General features: G+C 29.9%; 2 protein-coding genes across 5 annotated transcripts; one reads left to right on the top strand and one right to left on the bottom strand.

Moving 5' to 3' along the window:
- Positions 1–2,128: 2,128 nt before the first annotated feature.
- On the bottom strand, positions 2,129–5,544 carry LOC100789613 (vesicle-associated membrane protein 722). The gene is made up of 5 exons (XM_003532251.5): positions 4,928–5,544; positions 3,834–3,975; positions 3,633–3,753; positions 3,395–3,457; positions 2,129–2,599 (listed from the first exon to the last, which is right to left on the bottom strand). Exons 1-5 carry the CDS (start codon positions 5,115–5,117, stop codon positions 2,450–2,452), a joined length of 666 nt encoding a protein of 221 aa, XP_003532299.1. The 5' UTR covers positions 5,118–5,544; the 3' UTR covers positions 2,129–2,449.
- Positions 5,545–10,915: 5,371 nt separating this feature from the next.
- On the top strand, positions 10,916–17,706 carry LOC100786936 (uncharacterized). 4 transcript variants are annotated; one of them, XM_041017702.1, is made up of 9 exons: positions 10,916–11,057; positions 11,523–11,702; positions 12,733–13,056; positions 13,193–13,403; positions 14,159–14,302; positions 14,403–14,527; positions 14,671–14,875; positions 15,553–15,806; positions 16,358–17,410. In XM_041017702.1, exons 2-9 carry the CDS (start codon positions 11,593–11,595, stop codon positions 16,386–16,388), a joined length of 1,404 nt encoding a protein of 467 aa, XP_040873636.1. In that variant the 5' UTR covers positions 10,916–11,057; positions 11,523–11,592; the 3' UTR covers positions 16,389–17,410. The 4 variants fall into 4 exon arrangements, with proteins under 4 accessions (XP_040873636.1, XP_006586259.1, XP_006586257.1 ...); XM_006586196.4 differs by having other exon boundaries at positions 10,917–11,057; positions 17,201–17,706; XM_006586194.4 differs by having other exon boundaries at positions 11,047–11,196; positions 17,201–17,706.
- Positions 17,707–21,313: the final 3,607 nt, after the last annotated feature.

Genomic DNA, 21,313 nt, shown 5'->3' with positions numbered 1-21,313 from the left:
CGCATTTGATGTTATCTCCAGCAGGGATGATGTTTCGGTTGTGAAGGTTGAGTGTTGTTTGAACCCTGTTTCTTGATGGTCTCCAAATAAAACCACTGACCTTAGATGATATAAATAATTACAAGGGTTTAATTTATGAATTATTTTTAATTCATCAATAATTAAAAGAATTTTTATTTTTATTTTTATTCAATTATATAATTTTATTGTTGTTTTGTATGATAAAATTATTGATTTTTATAATAATTACTTGAAATATTATATCAAAGGTGAATTTTAATTAGTTCATAATTTAAGAACATTTATATTTATAATTAAATAATGTCAGAGTAAAGTATTTAATTTATAGACATGCACAATTGATTAAGTTTCTACATTATCAATTAATTTAAATTTATAGATTATTATTATAAAAAATTAATTAACTATACATAATTGTTATGCAAAGACAATGTAAAAAAACTTTCACTATTTGTATATATATTATTTATTTAAAAACATTTTAATGAATTTAATAAGATTCAATCTTTTTACATTTTTATTGAATAAGATACATTTACAGTAAGATTTTACCACTTTACAATAATGTGATGATAAGATAAATTTTGTGTTATATATATATATATATAATACGACATTGTCTCGTTTTACCCAAATAATATATCACATGAACTTATTCATCTAACTTTGTTTATATTAATAAAAGGTTTTATTTTATTTTCAGTTTAATAATTTTTATATTGTCATTTATACCATATATGTTAGTTTTTTCACTTTTGTTAGTATCCCATGTCTTCGAGAATAAGTATATGCGGTTTGTTATGTGAATATTTAGTTAGGATTGTTCTAAGTTTAAACTCTAATATTTGAAAACGGTTGTAACTATTATTCCATAATTATCTCTCATATCTCGTCCTTCATCCCCACGAACTTTCATTCAGAACAACAATAGCTCATGTCTCCTTTAACTTCTACCGATCGTTTGGACTTCTTTTATTATATTTTATAATATATACTCATGATTAAATGACAAATATAAAATGTACACTCAGTATATTTTAATTAAATTTTTAAGGTAATCACTAACCTCGTTAGACATAGAGAATGAGAATAGACTTCATTATTGATTTTTAAATATTTACTGGTATGAGAACTTTGTCACGAAGATCTTAAATACTTATAATAATAATAGTAATAATAATAATAATAATAAAAACTTCAATACTCTTTTTTATTCTTTTTTTCGCCTCTTGCTCCAATTCTCGTTCACTCAACTTGCGTTTGCTATTCCAAGAATCGCACGCAACTCGATGACAATCGACAAGAAGATAATGTCAGAACTTTTTGCCGTTCAAAATAAAATTAACAGGAATGTTCATGGCAACCGATAAGTTATACATCTAACACTTCCCCGCTATCGCATTCTTTCCATTTTAATGAACCACTTCCATTGTTCCGTCAAATTCGTGTTTTCCAACTTGCTTTTCGTTCAAATAAACCCTTTACTCCTTAGACTTTTCAATTAAACTTTATAGTCTATAATATTTAACAAATCTAATCCCCTTACGCCTGCCTACCAATGGACCATAAACAACTTAATATTCGTTCAAGTCACTTTTAATTGCTTTGACTTTTCAATTAAACTTTAAAGTTTGATATAATTAAATCTAATCCCCTTACGCCTTCCTAACAAGTACCAATGAGCCATAAACAATTCGCACAGGGTAGCACAATTCTTGCATAAATAACAGCCTCTTGTTATCTCAAGAAACTATTCTTACGGTTCATCAAAATTTCATATCATTGAGATTTTGCCTAAGAACATTAGTTGTGAAGTTAGAGAGAGAATTGAACAAATTCTGAAGAGCCAAACCAATTTGCGTGTATGGATTTCGTGGCCTTTTAAGTATGCACTTTGGTTATTACACAATTCCAAGGCAGACACTCAACTAATTTCAGCATACCAAATGAATGAATTAATAATTAACAAGTTAAAACAAAAACCACTAGCGTTTAGAATTAGAACATAAGCAAGGCCTCGAAGATGGATAAAACGTTCACACACAAACGCACGGATTATCACAAGTCCAACAAAAAATATGGTAAGTTGGTAATAAAAAAGCTCAACTACGTAATGGTTGGTTTCTTAATATGTAAGCATACTTAAAAAACATAATCCTCAAACCATATGCTGAAACTCCCACCTAAACTATAGAGAATGACAGATTAGCATTACGCTATGGGAGACAAGATGATAGACTAAACAATTCACACTATACAAGCAATGCCATATAACATCTATCATCGGAGAAGACGGAAGAATGTAAATCCCAAAAAGTAAGTCAAAAGCACTACGTCGACAGTTGAGGCAATGGCAATCTGCTAGCAACAATCTTATCAAGTGAGGAGACAAATACCACAGTTGAAGCCAGGACGTGGGAAAGACTCATCATTTACCACAGTTGAAGCCACCACAAACGGAAAGAACAATAATAAGAATCAAGGCAATTATGATACCCAGAACGATTAGCTTTATCTTCATGTTTTGGAACCACATCTTTCTCCTAATCTTGGTTCCCTGCTGCCTGAAATCTTGAGCCTGCAAAATCAATTTAATTTGATGAGGCAGTGAAAAGATAAGCAATGATGTTTAAAAGACATAAAAATGGTACACGAAACTAAGATTTAATTGCTCTAACAAGATAGTCATTCCAAGCATAATATTAATCAAACTCAATGTTTGAAGGGGGGAAAAACATAAATACAAAATAACTCAAGTATACAAGATACATCTCACAATGCTCACCAATAATTCAATAGTGTAATAGACAGGCTTGCCTAACTGAATAAACTGATGACTTCTATTTAAAAACATACACACATCCAAGGGCAGTTTAGTAAATTGGTTTTATCATAGTGACCAAATTCTCTGAACAATCTCACATAACATGTACAAAATTCACCTTTAAAAAATCTAATGCTGTAAAAAGTGACAAACCCAACATAACATACACATAGTATTAGATATATTGTTCTCTTGTATGTTATAACAACCTTGTTGTGTAATGACTAATATTTGGGTTGCTTATTGCATCTGTCCAAGACCATATCTACTATGGACTATTATTATGTTTAAAGTTTCCTCAACTTGGTAAATATAGACGTAAACTTAGCTTCCATGTGTCAGTTTGTAGATGCCTGTGTCTAATGTATAATTACATCTATACTATTGATAACTGAAAACACCAATAAATAAATAAAAAAGAGAGAGGGGTTTAAAGAGAGAGACTTGCACAGTGACCTGGTGCACAAGGCTCCCATTTCTATTATTAATAATTTATTACTTTGCATTTACAGAATCATTAAAAATATGCAATAGTGACAAACAATGGACCTGAGAGCGAAGGTTCTCTGTTTTATCCACCAAAAGCTCAATTTTCTCCCCACGGTCAAGAACCTGCCAAATAGGATATAAATGTCACAGCAACTTATCAGTCAAAAACTTATGAGAAGTTTAAATTCAAACCCCTCCATATATGCCTACCAAAAAAAACACTAAAGGGAAATTTTAGCCTCAGAAAACACTTTCAACTCATCCACAGCTAAAAAGGATAAGAGGATAGTTGCTTTACCTTCTCAATATTTTCCATCATAACTCCTTTGACTTCTGAAACCTGAGCCTTCACTTTTGCAAGCTTGCTAATTTCCTCTGGGTGATCAACACAGTACTGCATCTGCTCCTTCAACTTAGGTCTATAGAGCAACAAATATTTCACAATAATTAATGTCATTATAGTAAATTAACAATACAAATTTGCAGCACATATACATACCCAAACTCTCTGTTGAGGCTCTGAGCAGCCGCTGTTGCTGCTTTTCCTCCAGCATATTTCTTGGTAAAATCCTCCTTGATTCGTTCAAGGAAAGCAATTGGAATCTGCCGTCCAGCAGACTCAACGGCAACCACACAGTAAGCTGCAATATTCAGCAGGCACTTAATTAGTTCCAACTAACAGTAATTATTAATTCAGTCGATGAAACAAAAACAAAAGTATCACCAGCAGAAAGCAGCAAGTTCAAAAAACACAGTCATGCTACTAGCAATAAAGCCAGAATTAGTCATTTATAATTCCATATAGTGCATCTCCAGAACAACCAAAATGATTTCTATTCAAAACCTTAGCAACATTACCAAGTTTTCCTCAATCATCCTCAGTTTTCGGACTCTCCACAATGGTTGCATCGCAACTGCAATTGTGGCAACATCAGCCACAATTATCCATAATGTCAACGATCGTGATGAAACCACAACCGCAAATTAAAACCTTGATCATCCTCTTCAGCAGCTACCAAAATTAAAATAAAGGAAAATTTTTCCTCAATATCCCTTTCTAAATGTTGTTTTGCCATACGTTAGAAAGTTAACAGAACAACTACAACAGATGCAACAATAGAAACTACTATATATGCCTAAAAACACAACAACGTAAACGATCCATTTCTCAGTTGCACAAAATAACTTTCACTGCTTCCTTTTCCATCTTCCTTTACACTTTTTTCACATTCTAGCAACGAAACCAATCGAAGATTCCATCAACAACTATCGATCGCGGTAGTTGACCTAATCAAATCAAGCAACGCACGCCTAGTAACAAACGCTCTTTTTTTTTTTTCAATTTCCGCACCATTTCCTGCACGCAGATCAAGAAGTAACGAACAGCCTAATCCAGAGTTGATGAAGATCGGACAAATCGTATTTTAAATATGCATCCGAAATTTGAACCGTCCGATCTTCATCAAAACGGCGCAGGTTCACCACCGCGTAAACGCACCGAATCCAGTTCCAACAATAGATACAGCAAAATCAAATAACGGATGCAGATCAGCGAAAACAAGAGAACAGAGAGAAAGAGAGAGAGTAGTTTACTGAATCCGTTATCGACGAGGTAGTTGAAGGTGTGGCCATCGCAGTTGTAGGTGAACTTGTTGTTGGAGGAAGGGAGTTTCTGGAGGCACTGCGCCGCCACGCCGGTGAAGTTTCCGGTGAACTCGGTGTACTCCGCGAGGATAACGGTGCCTCGAGCGACGAAGCTGTAGATCAACGATTGCTGTCCCATCGCCGCCGGAACCACAGCCGCAGCAGCAGAAAGAACAACGCCGCGAGATTCAGAAAAATAAGAAGGTGACTCTTTATCTCTGGTTGAGGAGAGAGAAAGAAAGAAACGACGGTTACGGTTCTAGAGAGGGAGAGAGAAAGCGCAGAAGAAGAAGAACGAGGAGGCTTCGTTCTTCCGCTGTACTAAAGAGCGTTGAAGAAGAAGTAGAAAGGGTATTTGATTTTGTTGGCTTAGATGCGAAGCAAGCGTGAAATGGAAGTAAAGAGGATGTAGTTTGTTGAACTGCCCTCGAGTTTATACGTTAATTGCGGAACTGCCACGCCGTGCCGTCGCGTTTCGTGCTTTTCAAATTTTGCTGCGTGACATTTTCAAATCTGCAAGGAGAGTTTTGGAAGAAAAGTTTTGTCATTCTAGAAGAACATCCCATTTAGATTTAGTCATTTTCATGTGGTTTTTTAAGGGTACCGTGGGTTTTGGATTATTTTAGTTTTATAAAATTAATTTTTAAATAACGTCATTTGTGGTTAAATCTTTTTTCATCTCAAATTAATAAGTTTTTAGGTTAAATTATAATTTCCTTCCTTTAATTTTTTAAAAGTGATCCTGGCCTTCCTTTTTCTTCAGTAATTTTGATATTTCTATTTTACAACATCCAAATTTTGATGTAATACTTAATTTTGTATACTTTTTTATATTTTATATTTTAATTAATTAAATTATTTTTTAGTTATACTTTGAGTAAATATATTAGGTCTAGGGTTCAACTTTATTAAAATAAAAAAAATTTAAATATATTTTTTATTCTCATAATTTAGTATTTTTTTTTCATTTTTACTCCAGTATTTTCTTTTTTTTTTAGTCATTGCATAATTTGTTTGTTTTATTTTTTATTCTTGAAATATTTTAGATAGTAAAAATAAGTGCTTTGAATAATGGAAAAAATATTATCTAAAGTACTTAAAGGACAAAAAACAAAAACAATCATATTTCACAAGACTAAAACAAAAAAAAATACAAGGATGAAAATGAACAAAATGTTAAATTACAAAAATGTATTTGAGTCAAAAAGAAATTAAGAATTGAACCAAAATTGATGATTTTCTAAAATATGAAACCAAAATTGTAGGGGGGAAATAGGAGAACCAAAATCATGAATCAGGAATTAAAACTATTTAGTCTATATAATTATTAACCAACTCTTAAATTGCATTTTATTTTTAATTAAATGTGTTTTTTTATAGGTTTTAAAAATGTGTTTTTAATTACCCACAAAGGTTGATGCAGTTGGTATATCCCACAAGGACATTGGTTCAATTCTTGCAATTGATGTGAGGACCATATTGATAAGTAATTTTCAAGTGTAACACTATGGATTTTCATAAAGCATTTTAAGTGTTTGATAAATACTACAAGAGAAAATTAAATTTAGATTCATGATATATATAATCGAATTTAATAAATAGATTGTTTTGTTATGTGACTGTAGCGTTATAGGTAACTTTCATTAGTGTTTGGCCTAAAGTATGGGGTATGAGATTGTTGGAACTTATAGGTGAGTTTCATTTAGTTGTAGAAAAAAAAGAGTGTGCATAGAAGAAATAAATGAGGCAAATAGAAATTTTAAATCATTCATTTAGCCTTGAAGTTGAAGCTTCTCCCCTTTCTCACATTTCCTTCATTTTCTTCTCTTTCTTAAGAAACTCACTTCCCAGCATGAAGAGATTTCAAGTTCTTGCACCTAAAACACCCATTTCCTACTTTTCTCAAGCTTCATATTTAATTTGTGAGTTGGTAAGCTCATCCTGTCCCTTTCTTTGATCTCTTGGTTCATTCCTTTTGTTTTACCAACAACTTAAGAAATGAGTCTCATCCAAACTCTTGATTGAAGTATCAAATTTTAATTGAAGCTTATTTTGGTGTTGATCAAGGTCTCCTCTAGTTGACTTAATAACAAAGGATGAGTAAAGATCATTCTTGGGTTAATTCTTAAGATAAGGGAAGCTCTGAATTTGGTTTGATTAATGTTTTAGTTGTGTCATTAATGCTTGGAAGGATGATGTTTTTTGGTTTTTGTTGATGTGTATAAGCTTGGATGAGTCTTTGCACAAGGTTGGGATGAGTGGGTATGTCATTAATGGCCTTGAAACTTGAAAATTTTGCAGCCCTTTTTCATCTCAATCCAACCAAAGTTTGGTTCCACTAGGCCAGAGTGAGACAAGGTGAAGCTTAAAGTTTTCGGGGGTTTCAACCTCGCTAGATTTGCGTGACAAAATGGTGCTTTCACTCCAGGAGGATTTGGTCCAATGAGAATTTGTTTAGAAAGTGACAAAATGGAGTATATAGCTCCAATTGAGTTGTGACTTGACCTGAAAATGGAAGAAGGACATTTCTTGATTCTAGATCATGATGCCAAGTGTTTTATTGTTATGAAGATAACTATATTTTTGAAATATTAATGGAAAACAAGGTTTTACCTCTATATAGTTTAAATTACTAAACTTTGATTAAAAAAAACTTAGAACTTAACTTCACAAAAATCATACTCCACAAATTAAATAAAAATCAAACAAGGTCTTGACTCAAGACAGATGTTTCCATGATTCCAAGTACCTACAAAATTCAAAAATAGACCAAGCATCCATGATTCACGAAATTAAATGAAAACTCCTCATCTCATACCTTTGAGTGTTTGAGAGAAGAGATGAAGAGAAAGAGAGCAAAAATGACCAAAATCCACTCAAATCACCTCTAATGGTCTTCCCTCTTACCATAATCACAAAAATCCTCACCCCCTCCCCCTGGTTTTCTCTCTACAATTTCGGCTTTAGTTTGGGGTTGAAGGCTCAAATTGGCTTTTATAATGGGTCCTTCAACTACCCTAGGGATCAATGTGCAATTTTTTTAGGTAATTTATCTACCAATTTTTCATAAATTACAAATAAATCTTTTTTTATGAATGAGCCTTATGTTTTAAACTTTATTTTTCTAACATCACATCACATTAATTTAATTAATCTCACCTTAATAAATTTATTTCCACTAATATCTCACCCTTAAATTAAATTTAGGCAATTAATTCACTTAAACAATTAAATAAAAGAATATATATACCACACTTCATTTAATTTTCAAATACCATTTTCACACATAAATCTTGTCATATAAGCAATATCACAAGCAGCATAAATTAAATTCAATCATTTCACAGATAATTCACCCATAAAACAAATTAATTAAACTACATAAGACAATAGTTTCATTTTTATTTCTATTAGACATATATATTCATTTTAAAACTTAATTTAGTTTGATTAGACCTTAATTAAGTTTTCCAAGTCATTAATTATCTTAAAATATTTTATCTTTGCCTCGCTACTTAAAGTCATCACAAACTCATTAACAAACTAAATGCATCACTAAAACTTTAATTTTCTATTCTAAACCCAAGTTACATATATTTACCATAATGTCATTCATGAGTTAAGGAAAACTCTTCCCTTTAACTATTTGACTAAGATAGTTTATCTTTAGCTTTTCAAATTTGAAATTTCCTCCACAATCTCTATTTAGTCATTGTTAAGTACTTCCTACATTCCAAAATATTACAGTTTTAGCCTTTGAAAAAAAAAATTGACCGAGGTTCTTGCTTGTCAACGAGATATTAAAATATCTATTTTAATTTTGTTTTGTAATAAATAATTTTACCTTGAAAGACTTAATAATATATTTTTTGAAATTAAGAGAGAGAACAAAGATGTTTTAATAAAAGTGTTCTTTGATAAATGTTAATTCTTTTTTAATATTTACTTTTTTGGTTTGTGTGGAACGGAGGGAGTAATACTTATTTTAATCATTTTTTATCATTCTCTTCATTACTTAATTAATCACTAACCATGCAAAATAACATGTTTTATTATTTAAAACAAACAAATCTCAATTAAATTGTAATTAAATCACAAAAACATATAATATTTGAGTTATAATTTTTTGGATGTTACATGATGAATCTCCCATCGTAGAATTCATCTTTTTATTCTAATTTAAACATAAGAAAATTCAATTATTAGCAAAGGTGAAGTCGCAAACCCAAATCCGCTTATGAAAACAAGAATTTTCTATAAGTACAAAGAAACTGAGTTCAAACACTTTGAAAAGGACAATTTAGAGAAAATATTAGTAATGCATTTTTTAACACAATTTTTATTATTGGTTAAAATTTATTAAAAATAACTAAAAATTATGGGTCTTTATTCTTATTTAAAGAGTCTTATTTAGGATTTTATAATTTTTAATAAATTTTAACTAATAGTGAAAAATTAATTAGAAAGTGTATTAGAAGAATTGATCTGCGTCAAAGAATTCATAATAACATTAAGATCAACAACAAGAGTACTGTCTGCTACATTAATAGAAGATGAGATTCTTTGAGATTTTGTTGTTGAGAATCTTGAATGAGTGAATTTCGCTTTCAAATCTATATCAAATAATTATTGATAAAAATGAGATTTTCAAGTTAAGAATCTAAATATATATAGGAGAACTATTAGGCTGATTGAAAATTTTGGGGTGAAAAACTAAAATTTTCAAATCATTCTCAGATTAAAATTTGATGGCAAACAAATTTTCATTTAAAAATGTTTGAAAACCAATTTAATTTTCATATTAGTGATTAAGTAAGCTTCAATCCCACTTTATTCAAGTTTATTGTCCAAATTTAGTGAAGTTTATAGGGAATACATATAAAAGAAACTAAAGCAACCACCCCTAATTAGATATAGAGTGCTAAAGATAAAAAGATACAACATGAACATTTATTATAGGAATTTGTTCCACTTAATGAGAGTATTGTACAATAGTATCAGCAAATGAGTAGTTATTAAAGAAATAAAGGATATATAAAAAAGTTGTATAATATTTTCTATAAAATAAAAAAAATAATTACATTCCTTAATATCTATTTTATAATCTTAAACGTCATATTGGGAGTATTTCATTGCGTAAACATTCATTAAACTGTTCAGTCTTTAAAAAGACCTCTGACAACGGTCTTCTCATCCTGACCATACACTTGGCAGGGAGAGATTCTTACACAAAGTGTCTAAACCTCGAGGGCCTTGTAGTGGTGTGTTTGGGCCTATAACTATTGGGCTCCGTATCCGAATCCACTAGCTAGGATTAGTCCAATGATAAAGTTAGATAGCTTACACCAAATCTTACATTCAAACCTTGTTATTACCATTTTTTTATTATAAAAAAACAACAAAAAATTGAAATCTAATACCTTGTTTAAATTACTCAAACCTCGCACTTTTAGTAGGGCCAACACCTTGAACTTTATGAAAATTTTTAATTAAGCTCCTAAACTTAAAAAAAATAGTTATTAAGTCTTTAATCTTGTAAAATTTTTGTAATTGAATACACAAAGTTAGACTAAATTTTAGAAGATATATCAATTAGTTTTTAATTTTTTTTATTAGTTAAAAAATTTGTTTAACTGTTAATTAAATTAGCTTATTTTTTAGCTTTAAGTATTTTTTGAAGTTATATTCAATAAAATTAACTGAAATATTAATTAAAAACTATACTTTAATTAGTTAATTTTTTTATCTTCTTGTTAGTTTTTTTAACTTTCTAGCTACGAACTCGAGATCCTCAAGTATAAAAATGGTGGAAAATCAAGAAACCAGGTATAATTTTATTTTGTTTAACTACTTAACTAAAAGTTCTAAAAAAAATTTCTGGATACACTTATGTACGTACTAAACATAAATAAAAAAATAAATAAAATACTCATTAAAAAATAGAAAACCTATGGGGATTACCGGTGCGGTTCTTACAAGTTACAAGCATAGCATGGAACCAAAACGGCATCTCACAGTCGCGTTTGGGAAGGTTTAAATCCCTAATCCGGGCGTGACTCTGAAAACAGAAAGGAATCAGGTACGCACAAATCCAATCCAATCCTCATCTCATCAATTTCCAAACCCACTGTGCTTCCTTCCTTTCCCCGCCAAACTTTGACCACTTTCTCTTCACTCTCCTTTCAAATTTGCCTTTTCTTTTCCAACTCTTGAGTGTGGTACGAACCTCAATTTTGTTCAAGTTTTTTGTCTCTGTCCATTTTGGTTGCTGTTAGTGGATTGCGCATTATTTTAATAGAGTTTTGAGAAGCTTTTGAAGTTGTGATTGTTCCAAGTTAGGGGAGAGCTTAAACAATGTTAGGAATGTGAATGTGTCCTTTTGTTTCTTTCTTGCTGTTAAATGCACTAGTGTGGATATAAGGGGTAATTCACCCTAGTTTACTATTTGAGTCATATTGAATTTTTCTTGAGCTTATCGTTGTTTTTAGGTGTTTTTGCATACATTTTGATGTTTGGTGTTTATGTTTATGTTTTTTGGGTGCAGGTTAATCAAATACGCGTGTAGGAGCAGCACAATGTGTTGAGTGTGGAGCAAGAACGTTTTTATTTTATCAATGGCAGAATGTGTGGCTTCTGCATTCTGTGTTAAACTGGTTACGCAGAGAAGGCCTGTTAGAGAGAGGGGCTTCTCGCGTCAGATTACAAATCTCAAGACTTTTCAAAGGTTTCATTCCTTATAGTAATTATATTATTATTTTGCATTCGTTTCTTCCTCCTTCCATGTGTGACTAGCTTTGAATCTTCTTCTATTTCCTCCCTCCCGAACTCGAAGGAGGCACATTAACGAGAATTCTTGAGAACCAACTTGTAGTAAATGCTGATTATTTATTGAATAGTGAAAGTGAATGGTTGAACCTTTTGTCTATTATTTTCGTTCTTGCCAAAATAGAATGTTAAGAATAGTTAGTTGTTATTAGTTTATTTGAAACAGTTGTTAACTATAATTGAGCATCTATACAGTCGTACTGTATCTTTTATCATTTTAATCAATCCAATGGGATATACTAGAAGAGGCACATGCAAAAGAGGGTTCAACATTTTTTAAGGCTATGAGAATATTTATTGATTTTCATTCAACAAAACAATGAAAGTTCTAGAATGTGGGTTTAGCCCTAACTCAATCCTAAAAGCTGACTCAAAGAATGAGGATTACCCCTTACTTATATACTTTATATTGACCTTATCTCTAGGCCGATGTGGGACTCGGGTATTTCCCAATATAAGAATGGAAAAAATTAGGAAAATAATGTGCTAAATGTTTTTTTGTTAAACAATAAAACTTGATAAAACTTCATTGGTTCATGTCAGTTGAAACTAACGTGTTATGGGTTTTAGTTTTGTGAAATTACCCTCAGTTATTTGTTGCCAACTCTTGACTAGCACATTTTTAGGCGTGTAAAAATGAATTCCAAAAATTGGAATTCCTCTTCTTTATTAATATGGATAGAAAATCATAGTGCTTTTCTTAGAAACCAAGATTTCATTTCTTTGTATAGTTTGTTGCGTTTAATAAGATTCTAAATACATACCACATTAATGGTTCTGCTAGTTCATGTGGTTTTCGTTATATGTAATGTTGATTGGTTGGGAGTATCAGTTTCCCAATAGTGCAATAAGCAGTGATTCTTGCTGCTTTTCATGCTTGCTTTTATGAATTTGGCAGTCTGACCTTTCAATATTTATTTTTGGTTCAGAAAGTATTCCAGAAGTGGATGTAAATTTGTTCACTTTTCTACATGGAAGACATTTGATCTGAGTGTATTTGGGACCACACATTTGAAATTCACTCCTCGTCTTCAGGAACTTCCATTAAAGTGCATTGGTTTAGGGGCTTTGGTTGACTTTAATGGTGCAAAAGCCTCTGATTTGGTTCCAGTTGTTGGCCAGATGCTTTTGATGGGCAGTATATTTCTCACTTATATGGCTGGAGTAATTCCTGTTGAGAAATCTTATGCTAGTTATCAAAAGACTATTTCTGATAAAAATGTGTTTCCTGAAAGCTCAGACATTTCTGGTAGGTAAGGGTAAGCACACCAATATGTCAAGGTTGAATTGTTTTTATCATTTTAAATGAATGAATATTTTGTTTGGTATTTTGAGAAAGGACTATAGTCTATTTCTGTAACTACTTGAGAACTTTTGTCTCTTTTGCAGTTCAGCGAAGCAAAATTCTGGTTTTGAGTCAAAGTATGTATTGAATGTGGTGAGAGAAAAACTTTTAAATTCTCTAAATGCTTTAGCTAACAAGGATTATTCTGGAGACATCATCGTTCAATCTGCAAAGAGACCCTTGAGTTTAAGTGCTGTTGCCAGGGGTCCAAAGTTAAGGTTGCTTTGGGCTGCTTTTCAGCAAGTTGAGGAAGAGGCAGGAGTTCTCTTCATTTTCTTCAATATTGTCATATGCATATATTATTTTATTTTGAAATAGTCTAGAATCTAGAGTTTTGACAAATTGGAATAGAGGCCCTGGCCTTGAGTTTAAGTGCTGTTACCAGAGGTCCAAAGTTAAGGCTGCTTTGGGTTGCTTTTCAGCAAGTTGAGGAAGAGGCAGGAACTATCTTATTTTCTTCGATACTGTCAAATGCATAATTTATGTTATTTTGGTATTGTCTAGAATGTTGACAAATTGGAACAAGCATTGAATCTGTTCTAATGAATGATTGAAATGGTGTTTTCCGGCTAAATATATCTCAGCTATCCTACTTTTTCTTATTGAGCAAGTGTTCATCAGTCTGCATAAGATTAATAAAGTGGGAGATATATTTCTTCTATATAAATTTGTTTGAATGAAATCTTAAAGAATGGCATCGTGTGATCCATGTAACAGTATACCTATTTTTAGTAATATCCAAACAACTCATTCAGTATGTCTTTTGCTTCATTCTAATATATAGATGGATTGACAATTTTTAACTTACCTATAAAACTTGACAATTAATATGTTATCTTGCAATTAACAATCACTTCCAAAGTTTGATTTGCTAATTCCCCCTCTGCCGCCCCCCCCCCCCTTTCTTATAATTTGTTTCTGAACAAAATGCATGCCTATGTGATTAAGTAGATGATACTATTTTTACAATTATAGTATTGTTATAGGTTGTTTCAAATGTTGTTTTTCAGGTTAATAGTTTCAGCATTTCCACAGCTGTTGGTATGGATGATCTGTTTGAAACGTTTTATGAAATTATTCAGAGATCTTGTCACTCTACCTGTACTGCATGGCTGGAAAAAGAATTTTTCCTTCTAAAGGGCAGTGCTGACAAGGTATTTATTTATTTTTGGGATTTTTTTGGTATTGTGACAAGGTATTTGTTGAATAAAATATAAATTTTACTTCTATCTAACAGTGAAACATTATTGTTAGGAACTTGCTTCTATGATACTTGAAAAAGTGAAAGGAGATATCACTATTGTACAGAGCATTACAAGGTCTGGCAAGAAAGATCTGTATGCAGAATTACTTTCATATCTTACTTTTGGTTCTCTCAGGTAAAATCAGCATTATCTAATTTTTGTTTCTTTATTCATTTTGATCTTGTTTTTTCATCTTTTTTGAGTTTCTTCTGCATTCTATTTTTAATGTAATTTCAGTCTATGCAATTATGATTCACCAGTCATCCATCTATTATCAGGGAGGATTGCTATTATGATTCGCGTATATTTGCTGTGCATGGGATTTCCATTTTAGAAGATTTAGTGATTGCTCTAGCAGATGGGGTTGCAAGCGTATATCTGGAGTTTATTTCAGTTGATAGTGATGTGTCAAGTAAAACCAATAGTTTGGATATGTCATTATGTGCTTTATCCACCAGAGAGCTCCAAAAGTTACGTAATGAGGTACTGTAATAGCATAGTTTTCAAATTTCAAGCTTGTGGATCTTGTTTCTGTTGTTTGCCCATATTGGTCATTGCCCACAGTGAGTTGTAACAGCTGAATGTGGATTCTTTTCTGTGAGAAGTTTCTACTGTGGTTCCTCAGTTATTTTTTTCCCTACATAAAAGGTAATTTATAATAAAATTTTCCATTCATGTGGTTTGGAGCTATGGCAAAAATCTTTTCTTAAAATCAACTGAACTGGAATTGTCCTTGTTCTCTTTTTATATTCCCGTAGCTTTTGTTTCCCTGATATTCTATATCTATAGTATGGGGAGAGAACAGGTAATAATATGGACAATTTATATTTGCTCATTCAGTCATGTTTAACTATACATGAGCAAATTTGTTTTATCCTTATCCTACCAACCAAAATATACATATTTGAAATAATGAATTTCGTAGCCTGAATTTTATTAAATGCTACACATGCAAATAATTGCAGTTTTATTGAAAGAATTCTTTATAGACACAAAATATGTATTGTGTGCCATACTTTTAAGTTTTAACAAATTAATGTCTGGTCTAATGATATATGTTCACTAGCTTTCTGTGCTTCATTTATTATCAAACTCTTTTTTGGTACCCCAATAAATTGGAGAGTCAAATGTATTGTGAGATTTACCTTTATCTGAATCAGGTGGCTTTGAACCAGTGGTTGTACCACAACATGGACACAGTTGTGTCAATGTATGAGGATCGCTTTGACCTGTGTATTCTTGAGAGCCAACCTGTTGATGTAACAGACAGTATTCAGACCGAAGAGCAAAATTGGTGGAAGAGGCTTACCCAGCAAAATTCAAAAGCAATGTCACCTGAATTACATTGTATTGACATTAGCCATTTCTCAATGCCTGTAAAGCGGACCAAGGAATTAAGAGCTGTGACAGGGTGGTATGTTTTCTCTTCATCCCTTCTATTGATGTTTAACTAACTTGTCACTGCATTTCTCGTTATTTTCATTTAGTCACTGCTTGTCCAATTTTTTCAACTCAGTTCCTCATTTTCCGTTTGTGCATAATGTAGTCCGTATTGCCAATTGTTATCTAAATTAGATTGTACTTGCTTTGCTAAATATTTTGATGATATGTTGGGTTTAACTTGGCAAATATAGGTCCAAATTACACTTCTAAATGCTTATCAAATGGCATATATTTTAGCTTCTGTCAGCTGAAGAGGCAAATTACACTGGTTTTGGACTGTTTGTATTGGTTTTCACTGCTTATAGACCAATTTGACCGTTTTGAGAAGAGTTGTTTTCTTTTAGTTAACTGACCTTACACCAGATTGGTTCCTGGTTAGACTAGTTGAATCAGTCAGTATAGTCCAATTTTGAAATCAATGGCTGAAAGTGCAACCCATATTTGCAATGTTAAAATTGAGACATCTTCGGTTCATGCAAGACAAGCTGTTGATTATTGGATTTGAATGGCCGTTGATTGTAGGTACTACATTGAAATGCAGTTGGTAAATTAAGGGTCTAAATTTGATGAAGGTAGAAACCAAGATGAGCATAGTCTGTCCTTAAGTAGTACATATTGACCTCTTTCTTAATATTTGAATATTTATAATTTCTTGATGTAAGATATTAGAGATGTTAAGTTTGTTTTTTTTTTACTTGATGTTTGAGTGATGCAGATGAAGTTTTCTTTTTGATTTTACTAGGTTTAATTTTTGTGCACTGTTAGTGTAAAAAATTCTATATTGTCAACTAATAAGAAATCATAGTAGGTATGACCTTAAAGATAATTAATATAAAAATCAACAAACTTACTATATATGTTAATTTGTGATTGAATGATAATATAAAACTCTTATTGTCAGCATATAGATTGTCAACATATAGAGTATTTTCTCTTTTACTATTTCATTAATACATGCATGTTTTTGTTTTTTTTAATATTCTTTTGTGAATCTTATGTTAGACATTTTTTAGTTTTTATAATTTTTTTTTTCAATTTCTCAGGTTTTTCAATCATTTTTAACTTTTTTTTTTACAACTTTTAAAATTTTTATATTTTGGCCTGTGGACCAGTCCATTAATCCGTGGGCGAAGTTGGTACCGAGCTAGCCAGTATACATATCTTGCTGTTATAAATTAAACAAAGCTCTTTTAATTTGAGCAATTCGGGGTATATTTACTCTTAAGTTTTAGCTGGTTAAGATCATGATACTTTAAATCAAATCAAGGTACCCTCTCGCACCCATGCTCACTATAGAATCAAACTCATTTTCGAGAAATTTTCATCCAATTAATGTAATAATTGCTGTTAATTTATGCATTGCAGGCGATATTATTTCAGCCTCTTTCTTGAGTTGTCTGACATCACCATGCCTCTAATTAGAGCAGTTATTGATAAAGTGAGTGATGCAATCTCATTCTTTTTAGTTAGCTTGATTGGGAGGTCTTTAGGACTCATTTATACAGGCATTAGACAGTCTCTCAGATGGAAGTGAGATAACTGGTACAGTTTTGTGTAGTGCAGTTAAAATTTTCATCATTCTGGTTATATATATATATATATATATATATATATATATATATATATATATATTTTGCTTCATATATGGCGCCATTTATTTATAATAGAATAGAATTGTGGTTTAGAATCCATTAAATTGAAAATATTTCATTGCTCTCCTGTTTGGTCATGTGGGGCTTAACTGGTAGATGACAATATAAGTCGGGAGAAATTATTCATTTCGAGATAATACCATATTTAGTGTTTGACGTTTCATGTTTCTTGGTTGGAATATCATGTTTATTAATTTATTAAAATTTTTGTAGGCTTAATTGTACTTTTTGTTTCCTCTAATATAAGTCGCTTGTTTTTTTTTTTTTTTTTTGCAAATTGTCTTCCAATTTACAAACAGTTAAATATTTTTTTCTTAATGTCACAATTAAGACAATTTTGTGATGATTTTTTTGTTAAACCGCTACCATTAAGATAGTGATTTTTTTTCCCACTTGGTCCCAATTAAATTTCCAACACTCAACTAACATCTAATGTGTAACACAAGATGACACTGTGGCGGGAGTCCTTAGTTTTATTTGATTTTCGGAAGCTCACGGATTGGATGTGGAGAAGAGAATGATTTTTTTTCAAAAAACTTGGTGGGTCCCATGGTTAAAAATATCCACGCAAATGAGAAAATTCGCATTCTTTGTCCGTTTTTGTGCTTGGACGTGCCATCATCATGTTTTCTAAAATATTAATATTATAATAATAAATAATATAATTAAAATAAAAATAAATAATGTTAATATTAAATAACAATAATAATAATAATTATTATTATATATTTAAATATTAATAATAATAAAAATAAATGATGATATATATATATATATATATATATATATATATTTAATATTAATTTCTCTTCTTTTATTTTCTTACTTATCAAATCATTTTAATTTAAATATTTCTCCTTTTTTCACTTTATTTCTTATCTACATCTCCCCTTTTCTTTTCTCATCTATTCAATTCCTTTTCATCCTCAAAACCAAACCATACTAAGACAGAGAGTGGGAAGGAGGAAATGCAGAAAGATTACCTAGGATTTTACCGTCAACAATACATCATATATTTTAAAATGTATTAAATCAATTTTTTTTAATATTATTAATTTCCTACATGGATAACTTAAATAATTAATCTAATTTAAGTTTTAAAAAAATAATACACCATATTTGTCAATAAAAATACTTAACGAAATCAAAACCTAACTTAAGTTACTTAACCATAAATGTTAACAACATCCCGACTTCATGAAATCTACAAGTCCTTAACAAAATAAGAAAACATAAAGACTTAATTAAAATTAATTTAAATAGATGATAATGAATATTGGTAATTTTTTAAATTTATGACAATTTCCTTTCTCTTTCTTAAGATGAATATTTAAATATTATTCTAAAATTAAGAAAAAAACAAATTAAAAATAAAAAAATATTTTTTCTATAAATTTCTTACTATAATTGTTTTTTTAATTCACTTTCCTTTTTAATTTTCTTTTTATAATAATTATTTTGTAATCATGTATCCAATTATTTTAAAATTATTTCAATTGCAATTGACTGTGATTTGGATTTATAAGAAAATTTAATTTATTATTCATTTATTGTCATATTGAACATTTTACATGTATATTAATATATTATATTTCGAAGATGGGTTAATTGAGTATAATTATACAATTTTAGTAAACTCAAGAATTTAAAAATATAAAATTAATATATTATTGTTATTATCATTATTATTATTGATGTTAATATTTCCTAATATTCACTATATTTTTTCCATAGGAATTAAAACCGTAAATTTATAACACTTATACATCTTACTCAACCAATTTAGATAAAGTCTCTTGCTTAATTATATTTGTATTATGTATAGCTTGTTTTATGAATTAAAAATTGATAACAAAATTTGTTTAACAGTTTATATGTGTTGATAATAATTAATTTAATTATTCAAAAGTTTAAATAAGAATATATATAATTATCATAAGTACCTTAATTGCTTTATTTATATAATTTTTTGAATTAAAAATACAAAAATATTTAATGAATGACATAAATTATTCAATAATGCATAAGCATGTCAGTTCATAATAATTTTGTTCAAACAAGTTTTGTTGTACTTAATAATCCTCAATAGTCAATAAATATTATATATATTGTGTGTGCGTGTGATGTGTAGGACATATAATATCCATCTCTCAAAAAAAAAAAAAAATACTATTAAACTTCAAAAGTAAAATCCTCCTAAAATGGATTTTCGTTTTTATCAACCTTTTCTCTTGGGAATTTTATTTGTTGATTTGGTTTTCACTTCAGCTAATTGAAAGAAATAAATTAGTTTCATTTCACTAATTTATTTTTTAACATATAATTCGCATGGGAAAATGATTTTTGTTTTATTTCTTGGTTTATTAATTCAGAAAAGAGGGAAATATAACAAAACTCCATATATACTTCTATATCAATTTTATGCTAAATTTAACATAACAAAAACAAGGAATTTTGATCATGAAATTTTGAGCTTTGTTTTCATTGCATGACCAACAACGGTGCAGAGCTATATTCCAGGCAATATTAAATACATAGGGCCATGTATAGATGGTGCAGACTGCACTAATAAGTGCGCTGCTCATCATTACGTGTCTGATAGCTTCTGTTTGAAAAATAGTTGTAATTGCAGGTGATTGAGCTAGATTGTACCCTATGGTTATTTTATAAAATAAAAGAATAATAAAGTGGGTACTTGAGCTAAGATTTAATTATGATTGGAGTTGATAAGAGATTGGTTTATAAATCAAATAGTCATTTGCATTTATAGGACATGATATTAAGTTTCACCAATTTATTCATAGAAACATGGGTCAAATAATGAAAATTAACTAATTCCCCAAAAAAATAGAAGTTAAAAAAACATGTTAGCTTTATAAACAAGTTTGCAGAAAGTGAGCTTCCCATATTCCCTTGAGGAAGGATGTCTATGATATACTCCAATTATGTGAGTGAAATTTTTAGTGTAAAATTTAAAAGGCTTATAAATTTTACCACCTATTTTTTTGAATTTTATTATTTAAGTTTATGATTTTCACACATTTTGTCGCTGTTTACATGTCACAATTTTTTGTAATAAAAAATAAAATGATGTCCTTTTATTATAATGTGATGATGAAATAAAAAATTAAAAATTTAGATGGTAATATTAGTGAAATGATAAAAATTTGGTGACAAAATTTGCAAAAAAACTTATGTGATAAAATTTACAAAATGATAAAAGTTGGGTGATAAAATCTACAATTAAGTTAATTTTAGAAAAAATAATTATATATAAAATTAACTTTCTTTCAACTTACTCATTATATAAAAAAATAAGTGGAAATTATGTTTTACTTTTTTGTTTTTAATTTCTCTCAATACAAATAAGTTAAAATTTTTTGTAGAGTCATAATCAATTGATAACCAAATCATTTGATGTTTAGATCAAATTTCTTTAGTTTTGTCAACCGTAATTTTATTAGATATATGCAAAACAGGATCTAAATTAGAGAATACTTTTCTTGTTGCCTATTTTATCTCATCATTTTCTCATTCTCAGTTTCTACAATGAGCCAATATTTTCACCTATTGTTTTCCTATAATTCTCTGCAATTTTCTAGGGATCACTCACATTATAAAACAAATAGTTAAAAATTCCAAAATGTTAAACTTAAACAAAAAATTTAAATCTCTTTTAACAAATTTAAGATAAAAAATGAATATATTAAATTATATTAGGGAAAATTAAAAATATATTTATATTATAATTATTAATAAAAATTAAAAAAATGTGTTTGTGGATAAAGGGATAGTTTGTCATTTTCATATATACAAGAATGTCACA

This window comes from Glycine max, chromosome 8 (genome assembly GCF_000004515.6).
Source record: "Glycine max cultivar Williams 82 chromosome 8, Glycine_max_v4.0, whole genome shotgun sequence".
Classification (NCBI taxonomy): Eukaryota; Viridiplantae; Streptophyta; class Magnoliopsida; order Fabales; family Fabaceae; genus Glycine; species Glycine max.
Note: the sequence above shows the minus strand (reverse complement) of the source record. Positions and strands in the feature narration are given on the sequence as shown.

What these genes read in the sequence shown, in the direction of transcription:
- LOC100786936 (XM_006586196.4), top strand. Translation starts at nt 11,593, where the DNA reads ATGGCAGAATGTGTGGCTTCTGCATTCTGTGTTAAACTGGTTACGCAG. An exon ending in AGCTCAGACATTTCTGGTAG is followed by an intron (nt 13,057 to 13,192) that starts GTAAGGGTAAGC and finishes TCTCTTTTGCAG; the next exon opens with TTCAGCGAAGCAAAATTCTG. An exon ending in TTCAGCAAGTTGAGGAAGAG is followed by an intron (nt 13,404 to 14,158) that starts GCAGGAGTTCTC and finishes GTTGTTTTTCAG; the next exon opens with GTTAATAGTTTCAGCATTTC.
- LOC100789613 (XM_003532251.5), bottom strand. Translation starts at nt 5,117, where the DNA reads ATGGGACAGCAATCGTTGATCTACAGCTTCGTCGCTCGAGGCACCGTT. An exon ending in CCTCGTCGATAACGGATTCA is followed by an intron (nt 3,976 to 4,927) that starts GTAAACTACTCT and finishes TGAATATTGCAG; the next exon opens with CTTACTGTGTGGTTGCCGTT. An exon ending in AGCCTCAACAGAGAGTTTGG is followed by an intron (nt 3,754 to 3,833) that starts GTATGTATATGT and finishes GTTGCTCTATAG; the next exon opens with ACCTAAGTTGAAGGAGCAGA.